Source organism: Microcaecilia unicolor, chromosome 8 (assembly GCF_901765095.1).
Source record: "Microcaecilia unicolor chromosome 8, aMicUni1.1, whole genome shotgun sequence".
Classification (NCBI taxonomy): Eukaryota; Metazoa; Chordata; class Amphibia; order Gymnophiona; family Siphonopidae; genus Microcaecilia; species Microcaecilia unicolor.
In genome coordinates, this window is record NC_044038.1 from 110,192,553 (window position 1) to 110,208,637 (window position 16,085).

The following is a 16,085-nucleotide window of genomic DNA, read 5'->3' on the forward strand; positions in this document are numbered from 1 at the left end:
CTCATGGCCTTCTATCGTTAACGCACTAATCTCTGGAATTGAGTTCAGCAACCTTAACAAGGGTTCTAGAGACAGATCAAACAGCAGAGGGGAAAGGGGATAGCCCCTGTCTTGTTCCTCGACCAATTTGGAACCTCTGTGATATTCCACCATTGGCCGTCACGTATGCAGACATATTTGTATATAGCGCTTTTATTGCCTGCTGTATTCCTTCTGGGAGTCCCACCTAATCCAACACTTCAAATAAGAAGTCCCAGCCCACTTTGTCAAAAGGTTTGGCGGCGTCAAGACTTACTACCATCCCTGGAATTTGCTTACATCGACATTGGGCCATTGCTAGTAAGGCCCTCCGTACGTGCAGTACTGTGCTTCCTTGGGATGAAGCCCACCTGTGCAGGGCCAATTACAGTCGGGAGGCACTTTGCCAAGTGGGTTGCTAAGATTTTTGCTAATAATTTAATATCTACATTGATTAGGGATATGGGTCTATACGACTCTGGCTCTTCTATTGCGTTCCCTGGCTTCAATAATAATGAGATACTTGCAGTGTTTTCATATTGTGGAATTTGTCCCTCTTGGATAATTGATTGATGATAGGCAAATAGCGGACCTATCAGGTTTGCCTGCATAAGCTTATAAAATTCTCCCGTATAGCCGTCAACTCCGGGCACCGAAAATTATTTTAGACTTTTTATCGCCTCTTGTAGCTCTCGGGGTTGTATTGGGGCATCGAGGGAAGAGATCTCTTCTGCTCCCAACCTAGGCATCTGGGCCCGGTGTAATAAATTTCGTATCTCTATCCCGTCCCTTGGTTGATTTGCGGTGTACAGGTCTTTAAAATGTTCCTGCAGTGATACAATCAAAGTGATGATTCATTGCTCGTTGTTATGAGGTGACTTATGATTGTATGACTAGTAGTTAGCCTCACCAGCATGATAGTCGGCTCTAGCTGACCAACGGTAGGAGAGGGGGGGGATAAAAGATAAAAATTTTAATGACGGTGTGTATTCCTTGCATAGTGCTGACGTTGGTAACCAGAATTTGAATGACTGGGTTGTATCCCATTGTTTATGTTTGTGAAATTTATATGCTGTCATTAATAAAAACGTTGAACCTTAAAATGTTCCTGTAATATCTGTATTATCTTATCTGGAGTATTGGTGATTGTCCCCAACTTATCCTTTAATGCCGGAATCGTCCCGTTCCCCCCTTTTTGATGTACTGGTCTTGTTAATAATTCCCCTACTCTGTTCCCTAATCTAAAAAAAATGGTATTTCTGGTAAATCTGTTTTTTCTTCACTTGTTCGTGTAAGAGGGAATTAATTGCTGCCTGAACCGCTAAATATTTATCTCTATTGCCTGTGCTAGGTATCGGCCTTTGGCCTTTCACATCTGTTTATCTAGCAATATAAGGCTCATAGCATTTCTCTTCCGCCTGGCTGACATGTAGGCTATCCAGTCGCCCCGTAGCACTGCCTTTCCCGTGCACCAAAATAACTGGGGATTGGCCATATGGCCTTTGTTATAGGATTTGTCTTTTACCAGGTGACTGGGGAATCTCCAGCGTCTGGTCTGCTGATAGCTACCGGGGGCTCCCATTCTACCCATACTGGGCCATGGTCTGAAATCTTTATTTCTTCAATTTGTGTTCCTCTGACACTGGGGAAGGGATCATTTGTCATAAAAATATAGTCCAGCCTACTCCAAGTGCCATGGGCCCTAGACCTATGGGTGTAATCTCGGGGCTCGGGATGTAAGACCCTCCAGGCATCCACCACACAGAGAGAGTTCCCAAATTCCTTCAGCATTTTATACTCCTTATGACCCCCCACTTTCTCACCTCGGGCCCCCGTACAGTCTATCATAAGCATCAAGCTATTCATATCTCCCACTACAATCAATGGTTTACCCTGGTAGGGGAGCAAACGCCTCGCCAACCCTGGAAAGAAGGTGTGTTCTGGTGGAGTGGGAGCATAAACATTCAATACATATAATTCCCTGCCTTCCAGCCATAATTTTATCAAGAGATAATGCCCCTTTGTATCTTGCATAACTTTCTCTGCAGAATAGGCTAATTTTTTGTGTAAGCAAATCACTACTCCCCCTTTTCGTCCATCGAAAGAGGCATAGATGATCTGTCCCACCCATCCCCGGGCAAGTTTTTCGTGTTCCAGGTCTGTTAACCTAGTTTCCTGTAGGCATGTGATGTCTGTTTGCATATGTTTCAAGTGTGTTAAGATCTTTTTCCTCTTGATAGGGGAGGCTATACCTCCCACATTCCAAGTAGCTATTCTACAGTGTGTGGCAAGTTGTGAAATTGGTACTTCTCAATTTCCGCTGCTTATTCAGAGGCCCTGGGTCCCAGCCCTTCCCCAGGCTCCCCCTATTGTTCTCAGTATAGTCTACTGTAGGTATGAACCATTCCCAAGGGACGACCGTGATAAACTGTGCTGTGTTTCCCCCGTCAATATTAAGCTCCAAATGGTGTGACTCCTCCTGTTCTGGAATACTCTGTGTATTGTGATTCCCCGCCTCCCTATCCTCTGCCTGACCATATCCCTTCCCTACCCTCCCTTCCCTACTTCCCTTACCCATTACTTCTTAGTCTTGACTTCTGTCGCCGGTCTAGAGTCCCTGGCTGATCTGAACCCGTGTAGTGCATGTATCCCCACCCCCCATTGTCAATGTAACTCTTGTGTCTCTGTTACTTGAGCTTGCCCCGAACAACATATCACAAGTAACATTTATGCAACCCGAGCATGGAATGCAAAACAGATCCACCACCATCCCCAATCCAAACAGTAGTGCGCTTTAACTTAAACGACCGTCTGAATCTGGAGACTGTTATAGTGTCCATTAGATTGTCCCAATATGTGAATGTCATCTCTCAGGCGTCTTTAGTTCGGTGTCTATGAACCGTTGAGCCTCCTGCACCGTCTCGAAAGTCCGCCACTGATGTCCTTGCTGTATCTTCATGATAGCAGGGTAAAGCAGCTTAAATCGGGTTTTCTTCTGGACCAGCGCTGTACACAATGGATGAAATCGGCGCCACTGTTCTTGTACTCCCGCCAAGTAATCTTGGAAGATTTTTATCGGTGAGCCCCGTATGATTTCTTCTTTGTGGAGGTAATTGTGGACCTTAATGATAACAATCCTCGGTCTCTGCTGGCCTTGTGGGCTCCTTCTATGCATAGTGTTCCATAACTGTCCTTTTTCAGCCATTGTTCCAAAATGGTTTCCAGGGATTGTTCTGGGATTGTTTCCGGTAAACCCACCAGTCTCAGATTACACCTTGCTCTATTTTCCATATCTTCAATTTTGTCCTGTTGTAATTTAAGTTGTTCCCTCAGGCGTGAGACTTCTTGTACATTTTGCGACCTTTCATCCTCCACAGTCGAAATCCGCTGTTCAACTTCTCCCAGCCTCTTCTCCGTGTCGGCCATAGAGGTTTCCAGATTTTTCAACTGGTTCGCCAATAGATCAAATCTCGGATTGAGAGCAGCACTTACTGCCATCGTGATTTATGTCAGTTGATTTTTGCTGAACTCCCCTGTATCTGCATGTTTCGCCTCTGCCATTTTTTGGCTGGAGTTGGGGGGGGGGGGGGCGAGAGTTTGCCTTTATCAAATGTACTTCCTCTACGGGTTGTTCCTGCTGGTATGGGCCGTAAGAAAGGCTCCATAGATTACATAAGACTGGCCTCTTACCTAAATTATAGGCTTAAAGAATTGAATCTGGTAGTATTTCTGTAGGCGGGATCTCACGTTCTGGAGGTTAAAGTGGGTAATGCTGTGCTTACGCTCAGTATGATAGGTATCCAACAATTGCTCGGCACTCTAATGACTCGTTCACCAAGTGAAAGAAAGTGAAGAGAAAGGGGGGGGGGGGGGAAGGTCCACTCTCTGATGCAGCTAGGGTTTAATACCCCGTGAAATATGGTGCGTGTTTCTTGCTTCCAGTGTCTCTCGTCTCGCTCCAGTTATCATGGGTAAAGTTCCCTCTGTTTTTTCCTGGTATGAGCTCTTGTGTGCAGTCTTGTGTTTCGTCGCGCTGTCTTTTTTCGCTTCACACAATTCGCATAGCGTGCTCAATGATCAAGGCCGTCCTCTGTTAGATACTTGTACTGCCTGACAAATTTCCTTTGTACGCCCTTACAGCCTCACGGGCATTGCCTCGCCAATATGTCCACTATTTCTCAGGTGTTGGTTGAGATGGCTCTCGGTGTTCCTGGGCAGCTGTGTTTACGGGGGTGCGGGGGGAAAAGCCCACTCGCCCTACCCACGATCCTCCGTCTGTCCAGGCACGTCACGCTCACTCCGGCCTCCGGTGTTCCCGCTACTCATGGTCTGTTCCACCTGCACAACGGGGGATGGGTCTGGTGCTCTGCTCTACTGCGCCATCTTGGATTCCGCTTCTTCTGTTGCATTTCTTCTGGTCTTCCCGGCGTTCAAGACTGCCGGTTTCAGCCGTTACTGTTGCCCACGCTCTATGTGCATTTAGTTTTGTGGATCTTGGCTATAGGAGCGGTTTCAGTGCCGTTCTAGTCGGGACTGCAGTCCTAGCTCGACGGAGCTCATAGTGCAGCGGCCAACCTGCTGCCCGGCTCCACCGGAAGTCCACGGCTCAATTTTAAAGATAAATTACATATTATCAACAATAGTACCGCCAGTTCATTTTTCAATTCTATTAGTACTCTGGAATGAATATCGTCCGGTCCAGGAGAATTGCTACTCTTCAATTTGTCAAATTGCTCATTACATCCTCTAGGTTGAGATTTCATTCAGTTTCTCTGACTCATCACCTTCGAATACCTTTTCTGGCACCGGTAGCTCTCCCAAATCTTCCTCGCTGAAGACCGAAGCAAAGAATTCATTTAATCTCTCTGCTACGGCTTTGTCTTCCCTGATCGCCCATTTTACCCCTCGGTCATCTAGCGGTCCAACCGATTCTTTCGCTGGCTTGCTTTTTATATATCTAAAAAAAAAAAAACGTTATACTATTTGTTTTTACTTCCAACGAAATCTTGTTTTCAAAGTCCCTCTTAGATTTCCTTTTCAGCACTTTGCATTTGACTTGACATTCCTTATGCTGTTTCTTAGTTTCAGTCGGTTCCTTCTTCCATTTTCTGAAGGATTTTCTTTTAGCTCTAATAGCTTCTTTCAACTCACTTTTTTAACCATGCCAGCTGTCTTTTGGTCTTCCTCCCTCCTTTTTTAATGCATGGAATATATTTGGCTTGGACTTTCAGGATGGTATTTTAAACAGCATCCACACCTGATATAAATTTTTGACCCTCGTAGACACTCCTCTAATTTTTTTTTCACCGTTCTTTTCATTTTATCATAGTCTCCTGTTTGAAAGTTTAACGCTAATGTATTGGATTTCCTTTGTATTCTTACTCCAAAGCTAATATCAAATCTGATCATATTATCATCACTGTTATCAAGCATCACCATTACCTCCCACAGCAGATCATGCGCTCCACTAAGGACTAGGTCTAGAATTTTTCCTTCTCTTGTCAGCTCCTGTACAGTGGCGTTCCTAGGGGGGCGGACACCTGGGGCGGTGCCCCGCCCACCCGGGTGCAGCACCCCCCCCCCCAATGCAGCGCGGACCCCCCCTCGGTGCACGCCGCTGTGGTGGGGTGCCGCAGCGCGCACCTGCTCAGAGTTCCCTGACTTCACGCGTTCACTGCAGCTCCCTCTGACCCGGAACAGGAAGTAACCTGTTCCAGGGCAGAGCAGAGGGAGCTGCAGCGAACGCGCGAAATCAGTGATCTCAGAGCAGGTGCGCGCCACGGCACCCCCCAGCGGCGTGCACCCGGGGCGGACCACCCCCACCGCCCCCCCCTTGGTACGCCACTGCTCCTGTATCAGCTGCTCCATAAAGCAACCTTGATTTTTGTCAAGGAATTTTACCTCCCTAGCATGTCCCAATGTTACATTTACCCAGTCAATATCGGGGTAATTGAAATCACCCATTATTGTAGTGTTGCCCAGTTTGTTAGCCTCCCTAATTTCCGATAACATTTCTACATTCATCTGTTCATCATGGCCAGGTGGAAGGTAGTACACTCCGATCAATAACCTTTCCCCCTTTACACATGGAATTTCAATCCATAGTGATTCCAAGTTGTGCTTTGTTCCCTGCAGAATTTTGAATCTATTTGATTCAAGTCCCTCCTTAACATACAATGCTACCCCTCCACTAATTCGATCCACGCTATCACTACAGTATAATTTGTACCCCAGTATAGCAGATTATCCTCCTTCCACCAGGTCTCCGAGATGCCTATTATATCTAATTTTTCAATCAGTGCAATATAGTCTAACTCTTTCATCTTTTTTCTTAGGCTTCTGACATTCGCATATAAACATTTCAAACTGTTTGTTGTTCATATTTACATCATGCTTAGTACTTGTCAGTATTAATTTGCAATCTCTTGTCTGATTTTTATTTTAACTTAAGGACTTCTGATCTACTTTGGTCTCTTTTGCAACCTCACTATCGAGATACCCTGTCTTCCGTGTTTTGGTGACATCTTTAAAAGATACCTTATTCTGAATCATGCACTTTTGAGCGACTGTCACCCTCCCCCCAGTCTCTAGTTTAAAAGCTGCTCTATCTCCTTTTTAAATGGTCCTACCCTGGTTAAGGTGGAGCCCATCCTTTCAGAATAGGCTCCCCCTTCTCCAGAATGTTGCCCAGTTCCTAACAAATCTAAAACCCTTTTTCCCACACCATCATCTCATCCACTCATTGAGACTCTGGAGCTCTGCCTGTCTGTTAGGCCTTGCGCATGGAACGGGTACCACTTCAGAAAATGCTACCCTAGACGTTCTGGATTTGAGTTTTCTACCTAAGAGCCTAAATTTGGCTTCCAGAGCCTCTCTCCCACATTTTCCTATGTCATTGGTACCCACATGTACCAAGACAGTTGGCTCCTCCCAAGCACTATCTAAACTCTTATCTAGGTGGCGCGTAAGGTCCGCCACCTTCGTAACAGGCAGGCAAGGCGATCCTCGTGTCAACCAGCCACCCAGCTGTCTACATGCCTAATAATCGAATCACCCACTACAACAGCTGTCCTAACCCTTCCCACCTGGGCAGTAGCTCCTGGAGACACATCCTCAGTGCAAGAGGATATTACATTCCCTGGTGTGCCAGTCCTGTCTACAGGATTACTTTCAGCCTCATCAGGCTTCCCTCCTCCAAGGCAGCACAGGGGCTGCCAGATTGGAGGTGGGACTTCCCTACAATGTCCCTGTAGGCCTCCTCTATGTACCTCTTTGTCTCCCTCAACTCCTCCGTCTTCTACTGTAGCCTCAAGAGAACAGAATCATTCTCTGAGAGCTTGGAGCTCATTGCATCGAGCACACACATATGACATCTCACCATATAGAGTTTAAAAACTTCTTAATTACACGGATTTTCTTCGAATGTTACACCATACTTGCCTATATGCGGGAACCCTGCCTTTGCACCTGGAAGGCTATATTTGGTGTTCCACAGATGGAAAAGGAAAGGGATAGTATACTTGTTACAAGTACTTACCCGTGAAGGACAGATAAAGCCGTTTCAGGAGCTCCATGCTGAATACGCCCTGCCGCCCTCCGATGAGTTCTATTATGCACAGCTAAAGCATTATATACGTTCCTTGTCCTGGGAGACGCTGGCGGAGGATGTCCAGGAAGAGTTGGCAACAGCATTCTCTTTAGAGGCACAGCAAAAAGGGCCCCTCACGTTCCATCACAGGCACATCAGGGACACAGTTACCGAACTGGACTATGCCAAGTTACTGGCTGCCTGGAAACGAGATATCCCCATGGCCCTTACATTGCCTCAGTTCAAGTCCCATGTGCTTACAATGCGCAAAACAATGAACATGACGCAGCACTGGGAGCTACAATACAAATTTGCTCTTCGACTCTACATTTCTCCCAGAAGAGCCTTTCACATGGGACTCTCGCCTTGGGGAGAGTGCCTCAAATGCAGGGATCCGGGGGCCTGCAAGGGCATAGTCCGATTTTGGAAGGAGCTAGTACAATATGTTTGTGAGATGTGGAAGGCGGGCTGGAAGTATGACTTTGGGCTGCTCCTGGGCCATCCTGTTCTCATACACCCTGTCCCTGTTACCGCTTTTGTACGCAAATCTATTATAGTGGCTAAACAAGCAATATTCTCAGAATGGCTTACATACAGCTACCCTACAGTATCGCAGTGGCGTGTGCGTATGATAAAATTACTGCGGGTAGAGAAGGTGGGAATTACAGACTTTAAAACGAAGACTGGAGTGCGTTTCCAACTCACTTGGACTTCCTTTTGGAATACTCTGACTCCAACTGCCAGGAGTAGACTGTTAAACTTCTAGATATTGCCCTGTACCCTGCGTTATTATGTTCATTTGATGCCATAGCAAGGGAAACAAAAGGGGTGGGGGTGGGAGGGGAAGGGAATGGGAGGGAAGGTTAAGTCTTATTTGTTGGGGTAGAAGTACTATGTGTTAGTTTAGCCACATGGGGGGAAAATATCAGACGTTCATATACTGTATGATGATGTTAACTTTTCTTCTTAAGTTTTGAATAAAAATGATTGAAACATAAAAACTTCTTAAGGCACTTGGAATATCAGATGAATATAATGATCTTTTGACTATTGTAATATGTAATTTAATTAGGGTTTGCTTCTTAGACACTAATTAAATGTAATTCAGACTCTAATGAAAATTGAAAATTATCCTCTTGCTGTGCCTTCTAGAGACCATCTGTTAATGCTGTGAATGAAACTTCAAGTTTTAAACCTATGGGTGAAAGGGTATAGAGACTAGCTAATAAAGTTTGCTTGCTTTTTTTAATTTTAAGATTCTAACTGTGTTTATCAATATCCTACAATTCCTCTTTTAAACCCTATTCTTTAAGTTACTACGCTCAGAATAAAATAATGTCACTTACCCACAGAGATGTCCTTTTCTCTCAGAACTTCTCAGTGACATTTTGTTTACATACACAGACCAAAGTGGAGGGGCATTTTTGATAGGGATGTCCATGTTGCGATTTGGACGTCCTTGCAAAACAGCGTAATCCAGTTGTAGGGAAACCTGCTTTTTCGAAACAAGATGGACGTCCATCTTTCATTTCGAAAATATCGTCAGGGACATCCAATTCCTTAAATTTAGACGTCCCTAGATTTGGATGTCCCTAGACATGGACATTTCTGATTTTCGGCGAATTTCCATGTCAAAAAACTATTGATAATTTGTAAAGCAGTTTTTATGCACTGCTATGTATTTCTCCTGATGAAGATTGCGAAACAGAAGGATTTCCTACTGTCGAGAAACAAGGAAATTGGATATTTTTTGCCAGAAGGATAATATAAATTGGACACTTTAATTTTGGAGAAACCCCACAGACTGTGAAAATCCTATGAGGCTGCACTTCTTCTATGACAATTTGGATGTTCAGAGCTAAGTAAAGTTTACTTTTTGTCAGAATTAGAAACCATTCAAGCAACGTTTTAAGAGTTTGTGCTCTATTTTGAGTTTTCTTTACTTGCAGGAAGGCTTCTCTGTTTGAATGAGGATTTTAGTCTAGTGAGGGATTGCTAATTAGTGTCTATTTGGGTGATTTATATTCATAGTGAGATCTAGTGTTGTGGGTATTTGGATCTGTATTGTGTTAAATTGTGTTACCCTCCCTTCTGTTTTTTAAACACAGACTTTTCTCCCACTTCTTTAGAATTTTTGAAATATTCTGGGAGTTTACATAAGTACATAAGTACATAAGTAGTGCCATACTGGGAAAGACCAAAGGTCCATCTAGCCCAGCATCCTGTCACCGACAGTGGCCAATCCAGGTCAAGGGCACCTGGCACGCTCCCCAAACGTAAAAACATTCCAGACAAGTTATACCTAAAAATGAGGAATTTTTCCAGTCCATTTAATAGCGGTCTATGGACTTGTCCTTTAGGAATCTATCTAACCCCTTTTTAAACTCCGTCAAGCTAACCGCCCGTACCACGTTCTCCGGCAACGAATTCCAGAGTCTAATTACACGTTGGGTGAAGAAAAATTTTCTCCGATTCGTTTTAAATTTACCACACTGTAGCTTCAACTCATGCCCTCTAGTCCTAGTATTTTTGGATAGCGTGAACAGTCGCTTCACATCCACCCGATCCATTCCACTCATTATTTTATACACTTCTATCATATCTCCCCTCAGCCGTCTCTTCTCCAAGCTGAAAAGCCCTAGCCTTCTCAGCCTCTCTTCATAGGAAAGTCGTCCCATCCCCACTATCATTTTCGTCGCCCTTCGCTGTACCTTTTCCAATTCTACTATATCTTTTTTGAGATACGGAGACCAGTACTGAACACAATACTCCAGGTGCGGTCGCACCATGGAGCGATACAACGGCATTATAACATCCGCACACCTGGACTTCATACCCTTCCTAATAACACCCAACATTCTATTCGCTTTCCTAGCCGCAGCAGCACACTGAGCAGAAGGTTTCAGCGTATCATCGACGACGACACCCAGATCCCTTTCTTGATCTGTAACTCCTAACGCGGAACCTTGCAAGACGTAGCTATAATTCGGGTTCCTCTTACCCACATGCATCACTTTGCACTTGTCAACATTGAACTTCATCTGCCACTTGCACGCCCATTCTCCCAGTCTCGCAAGGTCCTCCTGTAATCGTTCACATTCCTCCTGCGACTTGACGACCCTGAATAATTTTGTGTCATCGGCGAATTTAATTACCTCACTAGTTATTCCCATCTCTAGGTCATTTATAAATACATTAAAAAGCAACGGACCCAGCACAGACCCCTGCGGGACCCCACTAACTACCCTCCTCCACTGAGAATACTGGCCACGCAATCCTACTCTCTGCTTCCTATCTTTCAACCAGTTCTTAATCCATAATAATACCCTACCTCCGATTCCATGACTCTGCAATTTCTTCAGGAGTCTTTCGTGCGGCACTTTGTCAAACGCCTTCTGAAAATCCAGATATACAATATCAACCGGCTCCCCATTGTCCACATGTTTGCTTACCCCCTCAAAAAAATGCATTAGATTGGTGAGGCAAGACTTCCCTTCACTAAATCCGTGCTGACTTTGTCTCATCAGTCCATGTTTTTGTATATGCTCTGCAATTTTATTCTTAATAATAGCCTCCACCATCTTGCCCGGCACCGACGTCAGACTCACCGGTCTATAATTTCCCGGATCTCCTCTGGAACCTTTCTTAAAAATCGGAGTAACATTGGCTACCCTCCAGTCTTCCGGTATTACACTCGATTTTAGGGACAGATTGCATATTTCTAACAGTAGCTCCGCAAGTTCATTTTTTAGTTCTATTAATACTCTGGGATGAATACCATCAGGTCCCGGTGATTTACTACTCTTCAGCTTGCTGAACTGACCCATTACATCCTCCAAGGTTACAGAGAATTTGTTTAGTTTCTCCGACTCCCCCGCTTCAAATATTCTTTCCGGCACCGGTGTCCCCCCCAAATCCTCCTCGGTGAAGACCGAAGCAAAGAATTCATTTAATTTCTCCGCTACGGCTTTGTCCTCCTTGATCGCCCCTTTCACACCATTTTCGTCCAGCGGCCCAACCGACTCTTTGGCCGGTTTCCTGCTTTTAATGTATCTAAAAAAGTTTTTACTATGTATTTTTGCTTCCAACGCTAATTTCTTCTCAAAGTCCTTTTTTGCCCTCCTTATCTCCGCTTTGCATTTGGCTTGGCATTCCTTATGATCTATCCTGTTACTTTCAGTTGGTTCTCTTCTCCACTTTCTGAAGGATTGTTTTTTGGCTCTAATGATTTCCTTTATCTTACTGTTTAGCCACGCCGGCTGACGTTTAGTCTTTTTTCCCTTTTTTCTAATACGTGGAATATATTTGTCCTGAACCTCCAGGATGGTGTTTTTAAACAGCATCCACGCCTGATGCAAGTTTTTTACTCTGCGAGCTGCTCCTTTCAGTCTTTTTTTCACCATTTTTCTCATTTTGTCGTAATCACCTTTTCTATAGTTAAACGCTAGCGTACTTGATTTCCTAGTTTCACTTCCTTCAATGCCAATATCAAAACCGATCATATTATGATCACTGTTATCAAGCGGCCCTCGTATCGTTACCCCCTGCACTAGATCATGAGCACCACTAAGGACTAAGTCTAGTATTTTTCCTTCTCTTGTCGGCTCCTGAACTAGCTGTTCCATGAAGCTGTCCTTGATTTCATCAAGAAATCTTATGTCCCTTGCGTGTACAGATGTTACATTAACCCAGTCTATATGCGGGTAATTGAAATCCCCCATTATTATTGTGTTGCCCAGTTTGTTTGCGTCCCTGATTTCCTTTAACATTTCCGCATCCGTCTGTTCGTCCTGGCCAGGCGGACGGTAGTACACTCCTATCACTATCCTTTTCCCCTTTGCACATGGAATTTCAATCCACAGTGATTCCAAGGAGTGTTTTGCTTCCTGCAGAATTTTCAATCTATTTGATTCAAGGCTCTCGTTAATATACAATGCTACCCCTCCACCAATCCGATTCACCCTATCACTACGATATAATTTGTACCCCGGTATGACAGTGTCCCACTGGTTATCCTCCTTCCACCAGGTCTCAGAGATGCCTATTATATCTAATTTTTCATTTAGTGCAATATATTCTAACTCCCCCATCTTATTTCTTAGGCTCCTGGCATTCGCATATAGACATTTCAAACTATGTTTGTTGTTCCTAAGTACATCATGCTTAGTACTTGACAGTATTAATTGGCAATCTTTTGTCTGATTTTTATTGTTATTTAAAGATACCCGATCTACTACAATCTCTTTTGCAACCTCACTATCAGGATACTCTATCTTCCCTGTTATGGTGATCTCTTTGAAAGATACCTTATCCCGAACCATGCTCTTTTGAGCGACTGTCGGCCTTCCCCCCATTTCTAGTTTAAAAGCTGCTCTATCTCCTTCTTAAACGCCGATGCCAGCAGCCTGGTCCCACTCTGGTTAAGATGGAGCCCATCCTTTCGGAATAGGCTCCCCCTTCCCCAGAATGTTGCCCAGTTCCTAACAAATCTAAAGCCCTCCTCCCTGCACCATCGTCTCATCCACGCATTGAGACTCTGGAGCTCTGCCTGTCTCTTGGGCCCTGCGCGTGGCACAGGTAGCATTTCAGAAAATGCTACCCTGGAGGATCTGGATTTCAGCTTTCTACCTAAGAGCCTAAATTTTGCTTCCAGAACCTCTCTCCCACATTTTCCTATGTCATTGGTACCCACATGTACCAAGACAGCGGACTCCTCCCCAGCACTATCGGAAGGTGGTGGAAGCCTGTGATGTTATTTTGTACAGTGGAGCATAAAAGTCAGGCTCCCTGTTACACTGAGGCTATTTTTTAAAATTTAATATATTTTATTCTTCATATCTGAATCCCCAGTGTGACACTATATTGGAGTGATGTGTTTGATAGTTTCTTTATTATAACTACACATATTGGTGACATCTGCAGCCATAAGGGCTATTGTAGTGGTGTACTGTTTTGGAGGCCTCACTATATAATGTAAGGGGGTAATGGTGAGATGTGTACATAAGTATTGCCATACTGGGAAAGACCAAAGGTCCATCAAGCCCAGCATCCTGTTTCCAACAGTGGCCAATCCAGATCACAAATACCTGGCAAGATCCCGTAAAAGTACAAAACATTTTATACTGTTTATCCCAGAAATAGTGGTTTTTTCCCCAAGTCCATTTAATAATGGTCTATGGACTTTCCCTTTAGGAAGCCGTCCAAACCTTTTTTTTAAACTCCACTAAGCTAACCGCCTTTACCACATTCTCTGGCAACGAATTCCAGAGTTTAATTACACGTTGAGTGAATAAACATTTTCTCTGATTCGTTTTAAATTTACTACATTGTAGCTTCATCGCCTGCCCCCTTTACTAGGTTTAGGTCATTATTTTATAGACCTATATCATATCTCCCCTCAGCTGCCTTTTCTCCAAGCTGAAGATCCCTAGCTGCTTTAGCCTTTCCTCATAGGGAAGTTGTCCCATCCCCTTTATCATTTTCGTCACCCTTCTCTGCATCTTTTCTAATTCCACTATATATTTTTTGAGATACAGCGACCAGAATTGAACACAATGTTCGAGGTGCGGTCACACCATGGAGCATTATAACATCCTCATTTTTGTTTTCCATTCCTCTCCTAATAATACCTAACATTCTATTTGATTTCTTAGCTGCAGCAGCACACTGAGCAGAAGGTTTCAACGTATCATCAACGACTACACCTAGATCCCTTTCTAGAACCATGACTCCTAACGTGGAACCTTGCATGACGTAGCTATAATTCGGGTTCCTCTTTCCCACAAGCATCACTTTACACTTGCTGACATGTATTATATCAAATGAAAGCAAAGCTGTGATCTCTGCAGACTCAAGATTTCAGTATCACTCTGCCACCCTCTCACAGTGTCTCTCATAGCTTCAGAATCAGGTTTCAGTACTGATGTTCAGTTCACTATTTGACCTTCAGCAAGTTCTTTCAATTATAAGTACTTTGGGGACAAGGACAATATATTATGAATTATGTTCAAGAACAGGAGGTATATCAAAAGATTAAATGCAATGAAATGATGCAGAAATATGTCCACTGAAAGTTCATAACTGTATCAGTCAGTATTATTTCTGAAATGCAGTCTTTGGTTTATACACAGGGTGACTCTGGTGGACCATTGGTGTGTGACGGGGTAATTCAGGGGATCGTTTCCTGGGGATACATTCCCTGTGCTTTCCCAGGCAAGCCTGGAGTCTACACAAAAGTCTACAACTACCTTGATTGGATCAATAAAAAAATAAATGTTTAATGGCATAGTCCTCAAGTCACAATAAACTCATATCTTTCCTCTTTGCTTCCTTAGTGTGTGTTTTGTTTTTATTTATCTATTTGTATTTAACTGAGAAGTTTCCTTCTGTTCTTTTTGTCATCTAGTTCAAAGTTTGTTTACAATGGAGTTTTTCTCATTGTTACAATGGTATTCCCCTCTGATCCCACTATTACATTAAGAAGCCTCAGCCAGGGACCACAAACTACAGCTCTCTGGAACCCAGTACACATGTGCCTGAGTCTGGCCATTAGGTGCCATTGTTATGTAACAGCTGAGATCCCCTTCCTCAGACACTAAGGGGCCCTTTTACTAAGGTGCGCGGAAACATGGACTGCGGCAGTGTAGACGCGTGTTTTGGGCGCACACAGAATCATTTTTCAGCGCACCAGTAAAAAATGCCTTTTTAAAATTTTTGCCCAAAATACACATGTGGCAAAATGAAAATTGCCACATGTCCATTTTGGGTCTGAGACCTTACCGCCAGCCATTGACCTAGCCAGCCATTGGCCTAGTAGTAAGGTCTCACATGGTAACTGGGCGGTAATGGTCTACGTGCATAAAATGCCGATTACCGTCCGTGTTAAAAAAAGTGAAATTACCACAAGGGCCACATGGTAGCCAGGCGGAAACTCAAAATTGATGCACATTGGGTGCGCGTAGGCACCTACGCAGCTTAGCAAAAGGGCCTCTATAAACACTGTCTCCATAACAACCCAATCCTCGGTGAAGCCAGGATCTAGAATCAAACGTAGGCCTCCTGCACAGTATCTCCTAATACTCGTGGAGAGCAATTTTATAATGGGTTCAGTCATTTACAATGAATTCTATTATAATGGGATGCCTATAAATGCAGTTAAAATAGGCTTCCAGTCCAAGCCCCAGTGGTGCACACATGCCCATGTGTAAATGTATACTTGCTCTGAAAAAGGTGTAAATCTATGCATGTACATGTATATTTTATAAAATATTGAGGTACATTACAACTGTCTCCACGCTACCTTTTCTGCTACCAGGGGAACATCTTTACCTACCTGAGTGCCAAGCTATGGAACGCACTGCCGCACAACCTGAGAAAGATCTATGAACTAACAAACTTCCGAATATCATTGAAGACCCATCTTTTTAACAAGGCATACCACAAAGAACAACAAATATAAATGCATGTGTCTCCTCTACCT

General features: G+C 43.9%; 1 protein-coding gene across 2 annotated transcripts in view; it reads left to right on the plus strand.

Annotated features, from left to right (window-relative positions):
- The window catches only part of LOC115475840 (trypsin-like), a 386,859-nt gene extending 371,968 nt beyond the window's left edge, over positions 1–14,891 (plus strand). The window contains exon 3 of one of the 2 annotated variants that reach the window (XR_003943109.1): positions 14,737–14,807. Coding sequence is in view for 1 of the 2 variants with exons in the window: in XM_030211877.1 (XP_030067737.1) it covers positions 14,737–14,886 (150 nt within the window). In the remaining variant the exon portion in view is untranslated. Of the gene's footprint in view, positions 1–14,736 lie in introns of both variants that reach the window. The other variant, XM_030211877.1, reaches the window with a different exon arrangement.
- The last annotated feature ends 1,194 nt before the right edge of the window (positions 14,892–16,085 follow it).